We start from the raw sequence: 17,128 nt of genomic DNA, 5'->3' as shown, positions 1-17,128 counted from the left end.
TCTTAAAAGATCTGTCCTATTTTCCACAGTTTTAACAGACAAAAATTCAGTATCATTCAAATTACTTTTAGGTGTGATCTCCATATGGAATATAGCACAAACATGGAAAATATTTTAAAATACATTTATAGTTATTTACAAGCACAGATATCATTATTGAATGCTTATGTAATTTCTTTCCCGAGGGGTTGAAAATCTTCCAGCCTCTTCTCTTACCAGCAAAAGGTTTAACCACTCCTCTGCTCGGGAAGTGACAGCTATCCAGTTACTGTTCAGAAGACTCAGTTTATCTTCCACCAAGGTTTCCTTCTTGCCCAAAACCGTTTTCAAGGCCTCTCCTAGCTCCGTGACACTCTTTAGGTGAGCCTTCTGTTTTTCAATCTCTTTCTGAGTAGCCTGTGAAAAGGACAGCATTTGAGCTTTGACAAATACATTGTAGTCTTAAGATTTACTGCTTTTGAAATGGCTGTGTGTATGGTTACTATGGTAATATCTTTCAAGGACTGAAAACTTCAACTATGCCTTTATGAATGATGAAAATCACATCATGTGCATTGTACTTTCCTTACTGGGTATTAACATGTATGTATATGTAAACGTGAATAATTTCATATTTATTTATGATTTACATACTTAAGAGGTAAATATGCATATTGTCCGTCAAAACATATTTATATTTAGTTAGACTGTAAATGCATTGGCTAAAGTCAGACCTTAGAAATCCCAACCACAAATAAGCAACTACTTTTAGAAAATTTAGCAATTATTGCACTCATATTTCTACAGCAGAAAGTTTAGCTTTCTGGTGCCACAAACCCATCTGGCATCCGGTGAAACTTACAGACCCTTTCTCATGATAATGTTTTTGAAAGCATAAAATTCAATCCACTGGATTTTTAATGAAACCAGTTGTACTGAAATCCAATATACAGAAGATTTTTAAAAAAATGCGTGAGGTAGTAATGCATGCTACCCTTGCTACCATGTGTAAACACATTGATCTAGCATTGGATCTTTAACCAGAATTAAAGCAGTGAACAGCATAACTGGCGTTTTGTGGTATGTACACTGACTAAACTGTGATATAAAATTATCTGTCATTCTACTGTTGGCCCAGTCACAGGAACTGCTGGTATTACCGTGGTTTGCTGCTCTCGCATTCATAATTGAAAAAAAAATTGCTTATTTCTACTTAGAAGTCAATGAAAGGATAGAGGTGCTATTAAAATCCCCTAAGAGAGTACCACCACTTTCTAAGATTTAATGTGCAAAACAAATTCCAGCATATTTAATACTAGAAATAATGCAGAAAGTTGATGGAAAAAGTGACTCTAGTACACATGTTTACTGCCAGCTCTACCTAGAGCCCCCTACTTGTGGCACACCATGGCTGACCATGTGACCATCTTGCTCACCTCCCCCATTCGTTCCCTTACCCACATACAGCCTGAGCCAAACAGATCCTCTCCCAAGAAGTTTACCAGAGGGATACAGGTACTGTGATCACATGCCAGCTGAGAAGTCATTTGGAAATGGAACTGACATATCGGCCACAGCGAGCCAAAACCATAGTAAGACAAAAACCACTGGAAAGCAGCAATAATAAGAAAGTGGAGGGAGCCCACCTGTAAAAAGGTAAATGAAACATATGCAAAGAGAATAACACGGGTGGTCCAAGTGAAGGAGAGAGAGATGGTCCCTACGAGCCAGACTCTATCTCATTTCTTAGTCCTAGATTTCTCACAAGGTGTCTTTTCTATCTTTATATCTGAATAGTTTTTGCAGCTGTCTTTCCAGCACGCCATCAGGATCTGGTCCGCTCAAAAATCACCATACAGTATACATTTCGTTTTTTTCCCTTTGGTATCAAATAAGCCGGCGGCAGGTGGGGGCGGTAAATGAAGTAAAAAGACTGCATAAAACAATTTCTCTATAAGAGACAATCACTGTCTCTTCGGTTCTAAGGTATTATTTTGTATTTGTGCTTTTGTGTCAATATAAAAATAACTGAAATGAAAGTATCTCATGCCAAATGAACTTCTCAGTTACCATACACAGAGGGTTATTTGTAACGTAGGCATCATCTGTTGTACATGAGTGAGCTTAGAAATTCACAGAAGAAATTCCTTCATGTATCAATCATAAACGTTATTGAGCTCCTACTGTTTCACTAGTGTATCAGTGACATAGGTGATTCTAATTAACGAAACGTATGAGAAATCACTCATTTGGATGAAAACAACGCCCCTGGAGTTTCACTGGTGAGCGGTCACAGGCTAGGTTTCAGCCCTTTCACGCCCTTTACCTGCCCCCTCATGTGGCACACAAACTTACAATAATATGGGGCAGCCATTTTTCCAGATAACTGCAGATAAAACGATACAGAAACAAAGTCCCTAACCTTAGAAAACTTGTATTCAAGTATAATGTTGTCAAAAATATGGAAATCTATGCAAATGAGCATTCCCTACTTCCTATATTTCAGACTAGTGGCTTGTCACTAGTTGATTTATTTGCAAAGTTAACATCTCACCAAGTCAGATCTTCATTTATATTTGGATCACTAATTATCTCTTAAAATGTCTTCACAAAGATGACACTACATTTTAGCTTTGATATAAAAAGTTGTTGTATACACAGACATTTGTCTCTTCCATGCCAGGCAATGCAATTAAAGGCAATGGAAATTTCCAAATCTCACAAGAGACCGAAAGAATTTTGAATTCAGGGAATACTATTCCAAGTAGTTCATGGATCACGAACAACAATTATGCATTAAACATCTGCCAAAATTCTCCAGCTAATTTTCAAGAGCAAGTGTTTAATGTCTAAGGATACCTTATTTGTTAATGAAAACAATAAAATAGAAAATGTGGACTAATTTCTAGTGTCATTTTAGGTCCCTTAACATTATAAGGTAAAACAAACATGTTAAAGTTATCACCATCATGAAAAAAGGTAGTGAATATCAAGGTGGTGTATAACTGCTATTGCCAAAAGCAATTCATGAGAAAATTTACAGTTTTACTGTAAAAACACCTAGAATTGAGCCTTTTACATGTGGGACTACAAAATAACAGGTAGTTAATCATTGGTGTAGATGCTAATTTTGATTGGGAAAAATCCTATGCTCAGTTTAGTGGATTTTTCATTTTTCCTCACAAAAGTATTTTTGAATTAAAGGTATTGTACGACTTGCAAATAATAAGATCTTAGCCTTCCAAAAATTATGCTGGTCTTGCTTTCTGAGGATGTTACTTAAATTTCAGTGAGTCAATGTGCATCAGCTGCTTAATATCCATTCTGTACTGTGCCATTCACTGCCAGAGATAAGGAGGTAATCTCTGCATACCCTGCTCAAATCTTACCTGCAGTGCAGGTGCAGAGCAAAGCTAAAAGGCAATCAAGCTTGAGATCACATTAGGAAGAACATAATTTTTGGAAAAAGATGAGTTACAGCCAGGGTAAGAATGAAAGGCTGCAAAAGAGACATGATACCGTGAAACCACAGTTCACCATAAACATGAAGGGTCTGATGGTTTGGCTGGCCTAAAGACAAAGTACAAAATGATTAAAAAGTATGAAGGCTGGAATCAAAAGCCACTGAAAGGGGAATATGAGCAACTTACTGGAAACTACAAACATGTATTTTATGATGTCAAGAAACAATTTTCCTTGCTCTAATATTTTCCCACTACAGAAGAACGTCTGCACTTACAGGTATATTGAGAACTGAATTGCTAGGTTGAACTACAGCCATTCTCTCTGTACCCTCACTCTTTCCTCTCTAAGGGAGGTACTTATTTCTGGGGTTGGTGAGATGAAGAGAAAGAACTGAAAATACATTTCCTCCTGTTAAAAAAACATCCAGTCCACAGCACATATGCCTTCGTCGGCTGCCTTGTGGGATGGCGGGGGAGGTTTCTGGAAGGTCTACTCTTCTGAATGGGCAAGTTCAAATTCAGTGATTGAACTGACTAAGTTGTAACTCAGCTCCTTTCGTTTTTCCAATCATTTACTAGTGTGATATCTTCTAAGGATTTTAAGGCTGAAGAAAAGAGCAAAATGATGCACACTCAGTTTTATTTGGACCTATGATATGGTCATTCATCCAATTTCGGGAGTTTCAATAGCAGCTTCATGTTAACCATATACTTGGCACTCAGGGTTTTTATGACATAGAAAAAGATGTCTGAGTGTGGATGAAACTGGAGAGCATTATGCTAAGCGAAATAAGCCAGGCACCATATGACCATACCATATGACAAATACCATATGACCTCACCTATAAGTGGAACCTAATCAGCAAAACAAACAAGTGAGCAAAATAGAACCAGAGACGTGGAAATAAAGAACAAACTGAGAGTGACAAGAGGGGAGGGAGGAAGGGGATAACAGGGCAAAGAAGGGGAAGGGTCAAGTCAAGGAGCAGGTATAAAGGACCCGTGGACAAGGACAACGGGACGGGGGGACATTGAATGTGGGAGGTGGGGTGGGTGGGGCAGGGGAGAGTAATGGGGGGCTGGAAATGGGGACAACTGTCACTGGACAATAAAAAATATATATATATAAAAAATGAAAAACATGTCTGATGAAAAACATGAGTGGAACTCAATTCAAACATAAATTATCACAAGGTCTAACATATTTTCTTTATTCTCCATATATTTCATTTGTACCATTTGATAGCTCTAAAGGGAATAGTCAAATTATTAAACAGTAACTTCCATGATTGGAGAGACATGGGTTTGCTGTGTACTTCTTCCTGGCCAGAGTAATTTTTAAATGCTACTCCAGTTTCCTTAAACAAATGGATAGCATGTCAATTTCTTTTAATGACACTGAGGTGTTCATGGGAAGGGTGGAAAATGCCTTGTGACGTACTCCTCATAGCCATAAGTTAAATCACTGCACTTTAATTTTTTTTAATTTATTGAGATGACATTGGTAAATAAGATCATATAGGTTTCAAGTGTACCCTTCTATGACACCTGATCTGTATACTGCATTGTGTGCTCACCACCCCACAGTCAGATCATCATCCTCCATCACTATGTATTTGGCCTTTACAACCCCCACCCCCTTCCCTCCGGTAACCACCACACTGTTGTCTGTGTCTATGAGTTTCAGTTTTACATCCCACACGTGAGTGAAATCATACAGTTTGTAGCTTTTTCTGGCTGACTTATTTCTCTTAGCATGATATTCTCAAGCTCCATCCATGTTGTCACAAATGGCAGTATTTCACCTTTCCTTAGGGCTGAGTAGGATTCCATTGTCTATATGGATCACATCCTCTTTATCCAATCATCTATGGAAGGACACCTGGGTGGTTTCCATGTCTAAGCCACAGTCAAAACTGCTGCAATGAACATAGGGGTGCATATATCTTGGCTAATAAATGTTTCAAAATGTGGGGCGTAGATACCCAGAAGAGGGATTGTTGGGTCATAAGGTAAGTCTATTAGTAAAACTTTGAGGAATCTCTATACTGTTTTCCATGGTGGCTGTACAAGTCTACATTCCCACCAGCAGTGAATGAGGGCGCCTTTTTCTCCACAGCCTCTCCTACGCTTGTTACTACCTGTCTTGTTGATAACAGCCATTCTTATGGCAGGTGAGGTTCAAAATCCAGCCATCGGCTCATCAAGTCACTCCATACATGCCGTAGCAGGATGCGAAAACCTGTTCTATTGGTTTCTGTTGATTGTACCATCATGTGATGAAAACATTTTCTTTAATTTTATTTTAAGGTAAAAATGGTAAAAAGTGTTGGATTAATTACCTGGTCCCATATCCGCAGATTTTTTTTTTTCCCCCAACAAGGACAGCCGAACATAATCCACTTGGATTTAAAACTCTTTCTCCCACCCATTTCTCATTATCAGAGTGCTAAAGCCTTCCAGGACTTTTCCTGGGATTTCCCAAGGATTTACAGTCTTAGGATAACTTCTCTATCTGATTTCCTATTATTCCCACTCTCCTCTTTGTGTCTCGTCTCCTGTCCCATAGACACTATCTTCATTCAGGTCCTCATTTAGTCAAACATGTGCCATGACACCTTTTCCATATGCATTCCTCCCTTTACTTAGCTGCCACTAAATTCCTATTTCTTTTAGCTCTTTCTTTTTTCTTAATTTATTGTTTCAAATACATTTGTCTCTGCCTACCCCCCCACCATCTTTTAGCTCTTTCTTGATCTCTTGTGCAAGTCTCCTCTAATATGGACGAAGGGTTATGGAACACGTCCATAAAAGATATTTTAAAAGATTCCCCTCCCCACTGAATTCTGCCTCGGTCCATCAGCATAAATATTATACCATTTCTAGTCATTAGGAATGGGAGAGAGTTCTTTAACTTTTAGCTACAAAATATATTTATTCGGGCGGGAGAATGAACAAATTACTACAATGGCACAATTCTAAGATGTGCATTTGTCACATTTTATGTTTCTGAAATTGAGAGGAAACACAATTTATATTTACGTTTAAGCTGGTGGCATTCCTTGCAATCTACTACAGATGTAATTAAATCAATGGTGCATCATACAATTAATATGTCCTAAATGTGATAAAGTATGATATTAATTGTTTTTTCGGGTCCCTACATTACTCTTGTCATGACTAGAGGTTCAGAACATATTTCGTTATTAGGCTAATGTGACGGAATAATATAATGATAAATTCAAAAAGAACATAAAACATTAAATAGTGAATTTTATGGCACTGTGTACTGACTTTTTATTAATAACATATCGTCTATTAAAGAAGAATTTCATGAAAGCAGAATGTGCAGAACAGAAATTATAGCTATAACTATAATGACAGTGAATAGTGACTCCAATGGCATTTAACAGATGTTCTATTTTCTAAGTAACAGCTGCTTGATGCATTCATTGTACCAAGTTAATGATCTGCTAGTGTTATTTCACTTCACAGATAAATTACTGTGCTCTCTTTAAAAAAAAAAAAGATGTAATTTTTCATGGGAATGATAGTGTAACAGACTTTAGAAATAAGTAATAGTTCTCATGCTTTTATAGCTAAGAGGAGTGATGAGTTGAGGCAATTATCCAGATAATCTAGGACCAGAGGCCAGATTTCTGTAAACTGAGAGGTGATTGCTTAAAAAAATATAGGACATGGCTGACTGAACTGCATGTAGATCTTTGAAGGCTGCTTGTATCTCATTATCTAGTGGTTCTCAAACTTCTATGAATATCAGAAATGCTGGCCACCCTCAGACCCATTAAATCAGACTCCCGGAGGGGGGGCCCCAGGCACGAGGAGTCTTTTAAAGGGCCCCAAGAACCATGGGCAAAACAGAAGGATGCGTTTTGGCACTAGATTTTCTTTGGTCGCTGTCATTATGTGTTAGGGCTGAACTGACAGCAGAGGGGTAACTGAGGAAACTTACAGTTGTTCTTCCTCATGTCTAATAGTAGAAAAAAATCTGTCCCTGAAAGAAATGCGAAAATCGGATTGGCAAGTTGACTTGCTGCATACGTGGCTAGACATCAATTATTTTGTAGTCTTTAACATCCTGAACGAAACTCAACATTTCTACGTGTTTGTGAGTCTCTGGTATTCCAAGATTACTGTTAATTAACCCTAACGGTCTATTCATGAAACCTGTCAGGTGCGAGCCATCCAAAAACTGATGGATGTAAAGTATTACAGGACCGAAATTGTTTTTTAGGGAATTATATTTGATCATTTTAATTTTTAGATAACACTGTGGATAATAAATGCATTTAATGTAGCTCAATTATTTAACCGGCTTTGAATTTTCGGCTACTGAAACTAAATTAGAAATCAATGAAATCTGTTAGAAGTTTAGTCAGAAAACTGCATAGATTAAACTTTGTTGAAACTTGTATTTTTTTCAAACCTAATGATCATCAGAGATATAAACTCCTATTTATACAGTATTTACTTTCCTAGAGTTATATATTTGTGCTCAATTCATATGCTAATCAATTGTAGTCAGTGATACGATATTAAGAATTGATTTACTTATACCCAACTAATCAGGGTAATTTAAAGACATTAATAAGTAATATTTAAAATCTAATACAGCACCAGTGGCAACTGCCTATAGACTATAGTAGGTGACAAATGTACACACGATTTTCATTTTCTTATTTTCATGTGCATTTATATACTCTGCACTTTAAATTTAACCATTCTACCATGCAAAAACATTTTAGTTCGATGTAGTCCCATTTGTTTATTTTTTCCTTTATTTCCCTTGCTGGGAATACACCCTAAGAATCCCAAATCAGCAATTCAAAAGAACCTGTGCACCCCAATGTTCATAGCAGCGTTATTTACAGTAGCCAAGTGGTGGAAACAGCTTAAGTGCCCATCAGTAAATGAGTGGATCAAAACCCTGGGGTATATTTATACAATGGAATACTACACAGCAAAGAAGAAAGAAGGAACTTCTATGTTTCGCAATGGCATGGATGGAAATGGAGAACATTATGCTGAGTGAAATAAGTCAGTCGGTGAAAGACAAATACCATATGATCTCACCTATAAGAGGAATCTAATGAACAAAATAAACTAATGAGCAAAACAGAACCAGAGGCATAGAAACATGGAACAGACTGATAGGGACCAGAGGGGAGGGGGGAGGGAGATAATGGTGGAAAGAAGGGACAGGTGTGAGACAAAGAACATGTATGAATGGCCCACACACGTGGACAACAGTGTGGGGACCGACTGTGGGAGTGGGGGGTGGGATGGGTGGAGGAGGGCAAAGGAGGACAAATCGGGACAACTGTAATAGAATAACAATAAAAAAATATGATTTAATTAAAAAATAACCCTTCTGTATTTTATACTTACTGAGGGTGATAAATAAATACCTTTTTCTTATTTTGAATTAAATTATCTTAAAATTACTAGAAAATAAGATCTATAACAATAATTACAGTGGAAAAAAGCTATTGAAATTAGAGATAGTATTGGATTCTAGTTGCAAATCTGCTACAGGTGCCAGGACTCCTCCTTTCTCATCTACAAAATGGGAGCATTTGACTCCCCGTGATTGTTCACGTGTCCATGTGTTCTAAAGCTTACTATCATTTTAACAGCATCATCATTTTTCTCTTCTCTCAAGAAATGCGTTCTCAGTATGTTTTATTTTTTATGTCTTAAATTGCCATTACTCTTATTGAATAGATGTTTAGGGAGCAACTACTATGTGTCAGATACTATGTTATGTGCGTGGGAACCACCATGGAACAAAACCGACAATTTTCCTGCCCTCTTGGCAAGTGAAATCGTTCATGTCCACTCAGAAGTCCAAGAGACGAGAAGTTATCACGACAGCTCACAGGTCCTTTGCAGTGCGGGTGTGCAAACTTCCCAGGGGTTGGTAATTTCCCTCGTTTTACCACTTCCTTCCTTCATCCCTATAGACATCAATCTGTGCTCCTCATCTCGCCCTGGTCAACTCCAGTAACGGAGATTTGTAAGTTATGGAGGGCTAGAGAGTGTCTGATCACTAATGGGGCAACAAACACCACATTTACGGTTCCCTTGTGCAATCTCTGTTGTCCAGATCGAGGCAGCTAGGGAGTGAGCCATGCTTTTAAAAATCTTACTATCAGCTTTGCCCTCTTTATCACTACCCTAATGGAGGCACCTTGTCTGAACTTACAAACAGAGTGAAAGGGCCACTGGGCTTTAGGAATTTTCAATTAGCATTAACAGTTTCACTTTCGATTCCCACTATTAAACTCCTTTGTCAGTTGTTACTATTATTCTAAAATGTCTGCCTCCTGTTGCTTTAATTTAAAATGTTTTTCTTTCACCTTCTGAAAAGTTTGGACTTCCTTTTAAATTTATCCTTTTTTCCCCTCCTCGAACTGCATTCTGGAAGCATGGCCATAAAGGCAGGAGGTGACAAAGCAGTTTTCTTGCTCCTGGCCGCGCCTCCCACTAAGCAGCCATGCCGCCATCCTAGCTATTTCTGGAAATTCTTCCATTCTTTTCCGTGTGAGATCACTAAACATCTGATCTGGAACACCCACAACATTCTCAGCGTTCGAGTCCTTAGCAAGTAAATGGTGCCTGTAAACATCGGGAATCCTGTGATGCACCACTCCGTACCTTTTAGAAGATCTATGTGTTCTAACATCTGTGCTTTGGAATGTGTGACTATAGAATTCTGAGTAGGAGGAAAACTTAGAAGAGAGGATTTATTTTGGGAAGTCTGCCTCTACAAGAGCCCTGACCTATCAAAAGGATCTTGCAGTGCCAAGCTCCTGACACTCATTCCTGAAGAAGACATGGCCAAAGTTCAGGGTCATGAGACTGTTTCTGCGTGGAGGCACATTGATAGATAAGTGACAAGAGAAAGCCTTTTATAATGTTTATGATAATAAAATCAATGAGGGTGCTGTCTCATTCATTATCCCTCCAAATTTTTTTAAAGATTTTATTTTATTTATTTTTAGAAAGGGAAAGGGAGGGAGCAAGAGATGAGAGAAACATCTATGTGTGGTTGCCCCTCAAGTGCCCCCTACTGGGGATCTGGCCCGCAACGCAGGCATGTGCCCTGACTGGGAAGGGAACCGGTTACACTTTGGTTTGCAGGCCAGCACTCAATCCACTGAGCCACACCAGCCAGGGCTTCCAATTTTTTCTCCTGAATATAAATTCAACAAAAGCTTGCATATGACTAGTACATTCAAATATTTAATGACTGCTTTGATGATTTGGACAATTGGCTCTCATACTTCCTTCTGTATCAGTTATGCAAAATGAATAAATTCTAGGCATTCTACGTACAACACTACGCCTATAGTTCACATGATTGTATTATATACTAACATTTTTTTAGTGGGTAGACCTCATGTTAAGTTTTCAAACAGAAAAAAAAAAAAGAAGTCTAGTTGTTGGTTTTGTGTGGTAGGAAGCTTGGTGCCTTATTTCGAGGTTTTATTTTCCCTGCCTATTCCACCATCCATGCGCGATTGTGTCTATTATTTTCCTATTGCAATTTTCTTTTCTCTAGTTTTCCAGTTTATTTATCTTTGACAGGTAAATCCCATGTATTTCTTTAAGCCAGCCTAAATAATCCTTTTTTTCTGGAATTAGATTTATAATAAATAATTATAATTTAAATATAGTAAAATGAAACTGAAAAGACTTCATTGTAGTCAATATATTTGAATGCAGGCTACCTTCAGATAAACTAAAGGTCAAACAAACATTTCATTGGCAATTTAGGTATAAGAATATTTTATCTAGACATTCAAATATTTTCATATTTAAATAATATAATGCTCTTAGATCAACAGAAATGAAGGAAAATCAGTAGAAATAAGTGGAACAGTTTAAAAATAAATTGACTCTATATTCAAATTTTCTCCAAGTCAAATATACTTGGAATGATTGGCAAATACCTTTAATGTTTTGCATTTAAATGAATACTCAATTTATTTTGAAAAAAAGTATCTGGCATTTATCCTTTGAAATGGCAGATGAGACCAATATTTTGAGTCAAGTTCTCCATCTACCAAGAAATCATGTGAAATAAGAATGTAGGTACTAAGGAGTCATGGGGTTTCATTTAGGAGAGTTTGATTATTTTCATATTAAAAAAGTTAGAATCATAAATGTGACTGCTGTAGATCTGTAGGTCACATGTTTTTATTATATGATTGTGATTTTTGAAAAAGCTTCAACACCTTGCAAATGAGTCTGTTAAAAATTATGTAACTTACATGCAAATGTGTATACTTTACTTTGACCACTAAGGGTTTTCGGAGCATACCATTAGCAGTTTACTGTTGCAAAAGATCCAGAGAGAGAGCAGTAAGTTATTATATAAATAAAGAAAAGCAATGCCAGTTTTCTCTACTTGTTTCCTGATGGATGTCAAATTAGTACTGTTTCTTGGTTTTATAGGAAACACCTTCCAGACAGGCTCAATAAGCTGACACATCTCCAGACCACTCAAACCTTCCAGCATGACAAGGATAATCTAGAAATCTTTGCCAAGTTCATTACCTTATAATAGTTGAACTTTTATGGTGAGGCTATTGCAAAAATATCTCTATAATTACTCATTTAAAGATCTTATGGAGACTCCGGAATCCAGAGTTCATATGCGGCATACTTCCATAATTTCACCTCAGTTTTAAATTGTAGTCAGAATTTTTCAAATTCCTTTCATGCCCAGCTCCACTCCTCTGTACTAACAAATTAGCATTCCACATTCTTTGATAGGGGCTGAATTGTGTGAATGTGACATTCACATGATGAAGTGCTCTTTTTCCTTTTTATTCCATTTATTGGGCTGCATTGATTAACAAAATTATAGGGGTTTCAGGTGCACAATTCCACAACACATCATCTGTACACTGTATTGTATGGTCACCGCGCGAAGTCAAATCTCCGTCTAGTCTATCACCATTTACCCTGCCTATACCCTCCTCCCCGCCCCTCCCCCCACTCCTTGGCACTCACCACACTGTTGTAGGTGTCATTAGTTTTTTCTCTTTTTTGCTCAATCCCTCCACCCCCAACAGCTATTTACAAGCCAAATCCCCACCTGCCCTCTGCCCAACTGTCAACCTCTTCTCTATGAGTCTGTTTCTATTTTGCTTGTTTATTAGATTCCACAGACGAGTGAAATCATATGGTATTTATCTTTTGACGCCTGGCTTATTTCACTTAGCATAATGCTCTCCAGGTCCATCCGTGCTGTCGCAAAGGGTAAGATTCCCTTCTTTTTTACAGCTAAGGAAGTCCAATTTTTTTTTTTTGACATGGTTCCTTTTTATGGGCTGAAATAGTGTCCTCCAAAATTATAAGCTGAAGTCTTAACCTGAACACCCCAGAATGTGACCATATTTGGAGAGAGGACATTTCAAAAGGTAATTAAGTTAAAATAAGATCATTAGGGTGGGCCCTAACCCAGTATGACTGGTGTCCTCATAAGAAGATCACAGGCCTGTGCAGTGGGAAGATCCTATGAAGGCATGAGAAGGCAGCTATTTACAGGCTGAAGTGAGAGGCCTTGGAAGAAACCAACCCTGCCGAAACCCTGACCTCTGGCTTGCAGAAAGTGTAAGAAAATGAATTTCCGTTCTTCAAGCCACCGCATCTGTGCTACTCTGTTACGGCAGACCTAGCCAACTACTGCAGCCATTAAAATTGCATAGGAACAATCAGAGATATTGTCTATAATGTTAAGGCGAGGATGACTAAGAATGAAGCCTGGGTCATATGAATCCTCTACATATGTCACTTGCCCCATGTGCATTTTACTGTATCTCATAATTTAACAGATCATCTTTTCTGGGCTTTTTGTTTATGAGGACTTATGGTGGAAACTACCATCAGTCACATGGACTTACATACTGAAGGAGATCATGCAGGCTTTTTGCTGCCTTCGTCTTATGATGTAAAAGGGCAGGGGCGATACTGCTCTGGTCAAAAGCAATGTATCCTCTCTTTCTTTATATTAGTATAAGATCCAATCATCATTTCAGCAGGACACACTGGCCACCTGGTTAGGGACCATCTTTTGCTCCTCTCCTTGGAGGCTAGGTAGGATCACGTGACTAAAATCTGGCAAATGGAATATGAGCAGAGATAGTGCATGGAGCTGTGACGATATATCCCAAAGAGAAAGCTGGCTGGCCTCCACTTCACCTTCCCCCTCCTTTCGGTGGGCTGGGATCGAGGAGTGCTCAGGGTGAGCAAGTTTTACTACGTGAATACAAATACCCAGAGGACTGCTGAACAGTGGAGTACGGGGATCTACGTCTTTGGAGAATTTCATGCAGAAAAGTTCAGTTTTTCACCCAGAACTTCCATGAGATAGAATTAAACCTCTACCTTCCTGAAGCTGTGGAATGTTTAGCTTATTTCTTACAGTAACCCAGCATGCATCCAAGTGTACAACTGTCATTAGTTCAAACAAAATCATCACATAAAAATATAGTATTTGTTTGGGTGTTGAGGGAAAAAATAAGGTCAATGTAATTTTTACACTGTACCCTCTCTACAGTCACTACTTGACTAATCTGTGTGTGTGTGTGAACATATATTGTCCTGCACTAATAACTACAATTCAATATCTTGTCTCTAACAATAAATCTATCCTGAATTGGAAAATAAAACAAACACATGCATTCACTACTATCAATTTGAAAAAAATTATATGTGACAAAATTTTATATCTACTTGTCCTCTAAATCTATATAAACAAAATCAGTTATCAGTTTTGGTCTCACTGCATGATTTAAGTTTTTATATAACAAAATTAAAAATTCCCAACTTTGGATAATCTAGATAGCCTTGTTGAATTTTAAAAAAGCACAGCACCCTGGCTGGAGTGGCCCAGTGAATTGAGCACTGGCCTGCAAACTGGAAGGATGCAGGTTCGATTCCCGGCCAGGGCACGTGCCTGGGCTGCGGGCCAGGCCCCCAGTTGGGGGAGCGTAAGAGGCAACCGATCAATGTTTCTCTGGCATGTATTTCTCTCCCTCTCTTTCTCTTTCCCTTCCTCTCTCTCTAGAATAAATACATAAAAATCTTTAAAAAAATTAATCACAGAACTTTTAAACATCTAGCTAATATAGGCAAGTATTTGTTAACTTATAAAATCAAAGGGGCGGGGTGTGCTATGATTTGTTTTTTATAAATACCCTATGCTTCTGCAAAGTTTAAGGGGGAAAAATGATAAATATCAATTATTTCTTTCATATCAACACACTTTCTGGTAATGAATCAGCTGAAAGAAGAAACGGTGCCTCAACCTTAAATTTAAGGAGCAATCATGACTGATTGGTGGTCAGAGAGACAGCAAGAATTTCCCAGCTGAGGATTAAAGAAAGCTCTGTCCCCTTTGGTGATGAAAATGAGAGCAGCTGCACAGACCCCTTGGGATTTTTTTTTTTTTATTGTCCCATAAGCAATCTGATCTGGCCGGCCCGACTGTCTGCCGTCTCTGCGTCCCTGCCCTCTTCACAGTATCGGGTCCGTGCGGGCAGCCAGTCTCAGGCAAACCAGGGAACAGCGCATCTCTTCCTTGGACCCACTTTGTGATTATTAAATAGCGTATGTATTTTTAAAGGACTTATCCATAACCTACCCTACTCTAAACAAGCTTTGAGGAGACCTTTGCTAAAGCTTCCTATTGGTTTTATCATGGTCCTGACATAGAAAGAGTTAAACCACTGATGGATTTTTGAGAAAGAGAAAATGAAGTAAGATAACATTTATAATTCTATTATTGTTGCGCATTAATAGTTCTTTATGAAATTATGCAACTGTGTGTTTTCATGCATGTTAAAAATAATCTGCAGTGATATGGCCTTTACCTTCCCCCAGGCAACTTCGGCATCCAAATTACTAGGCATTCCTTCAACAGCCGATCTCTTTGTCAGTTCCATATCTGTAGCTGCCAGCCATTCTGTCAAGGCGTTCATTTCCTTTCGCATCTTACGGGACAATTTCAAGCATTTCTCCAACTGTTGCTTTCTTTCCGTTACCTGAGAAGAATGATAATAGCATGTAATTTGCTTTATTTTTTCAGTTCAGCTTCAGTGATAGCCACTTAATTGGAACTTTCATATTTTTGTCATTTTAAAATAACCCTTGTCTTCCTTTTTAAAAAGAGCATTTTTGAAAAATCCTATGCCCTGAATATTAGTAGTGAATAAACACAAGCTAGGACAGATGAGGTCCTTTCTCCAAGACAGTGTCCTGTATCAGGCAGAAGGAAAAGCTAAAATGATTTTCTCTCACGTGAATGACTTCTGGCCAATTTTTTAAAATAAGTAGAATTGTGTAAGTCAAAGTGAAGATACGATGCATTTCTTTTAGAAAACCTTTAATAACTGCTCCAAGAGATGGGCCAGGCCGTTTACAATCCTCCATATGCAAGAGCAAGGCTTGCTCTTGCAGCTAAGAAATCAAAATGAAGAAAGAATGCTGTCTCTCAGGAGGCAAAAGCATCTCTAGAATGCTTACCATGGCCAATGTTACTTACTGTCATTACATCTGTAAAATGTCATATGCTTGCACAAACACAACACACAAAAACCAGGTCACTTCCCCTTTAAACATCCTTTTGTCATCCGATGGGGGCAAAAATAAAAAATAACAATTCCAAAACGAAATTTGCACTCTCATTAATAGAGAAAGTCATAATGCGATCCTGTGTTCCAGTTCTCAGTGTTGAAAACAGAGAGGCTCAAAATCAAACTCTCCCATGTTCTTTTGGAAAGAAGGGACAAGTATGTCTTTCTCCACCGCCTCTGCAGAGGTGCCCACATTTTGTAAGCGTGTAGGTCAGTGGCTGAGTTGGTTGAATAAGAAGCCCAGAATATCTTCCTGATGTGTGCACGTGTGTTCTACACGTGAAAAGAGGTGTAAGGAATTTAAAGTGCGGCAAGCAAAATAAACACCCTGGAACTTTCATACAAATTCCAAATATTCAACAAAACTTTCTGGTTTCTTTAACAGAGGTATATATAAATTTTAAAAGTGTTTACTTGCTGAGGCTGCAAAGTCATTTTTTTTTCTTACAGACTTTTCCCTTCTCTTTGTCCTTTCAGGGAAGTGAAAGCATCTTTCCTTTTGACTACAAGGATTTTACTCATGTGTGGGAGGAGAAAATATATACCTTATGAAGTGTTTCTATGCATAGTTATTTTTTTTCTATGCACTATTGGTAGGAAAGAATTCTAGACAGAATATTTCAAAGAAATTCTATCTTGTCCTGGCCAGGTAGCTCAGTTAGTTAGAGGATTATCCCGATATGCCAAGGTTGTGGGTTTGATCCCCAGTCAGGGTTCATACAAGATGCAACCAATGAGTGCATACATAAGTGGAACACCAAATCGATGTCTCTTTTTCTCTCTCCTTTCCTCTCTCTTTCTAAAATCAATAAATAAAAATTAAACAAAGAAATTATGTCTTCTTAGAGTGAACGCATTACTGATTTTTATTTATTCTGTTTATATACAGCTAACTAGGATTTAATAAAACAGGAAACACTGCCATCTTAAGGAAACTTGAGTTTTACACTTTTGTGTGTGCGTCTGTCTGGAGCAGAATACATTTAAAAGAACGCCACCTGCAGTAAAAAGTTTCCA

At 38.0% G+C, this 17,128-nt stretch overlaps 1 protein-coding gene across 2 annotated transcripts in view; it reads right to left on the bottom strand.

Annotated features, from left to right (window-relative positions):
• The window catches only part of DMD (dystrophin), a 1,878,371-nt gene that overhangs the window by 1,147,308 nt on the left and 713,935 nt on the right, over positions 1 to 17,128 (bottom strand). For both annotated transcript variants that reach the window (XM_054566574.1, XM_054566573.1), the window contains exons 34-35: positions 15,350 to 15,520; positions 217 to 396 (exon numbers count right to left, since the gene is read on the bottom strand). In XM_054566574.1, coding sequence (XP_054422549.1) covers positions 217 to 396; positions 15,350 to 15,520 — 351 coding nt within the window. The remainder of the gene's footprint in view (positions 1 to 216; positions 397 to 15,349; positions 15,521 to 17,128) is intronic.

The sequence above is a fragment of the Pteronotus mesoamericanus genome, unplaced genomic scaffold, assembly GCF_021234165.1.
Source record: "Pteronotus mesoamericanus isolate MK-2021 breed Mesoamerican mustached bat unplaced genomic scaffold, CSHL_Meso_final contig_173, whole genome shotgun sequence".
Taxonomy (NCBI): Eukaryota; Metazoa; Chordata; class Mammalia; order Chiroptera; family Mormoopidae; genus Pteronotus; species Pteronotus mesoamericanus.
This window is presented reverse-complemented; position numbering and strand designations above follow the sequence as displayed.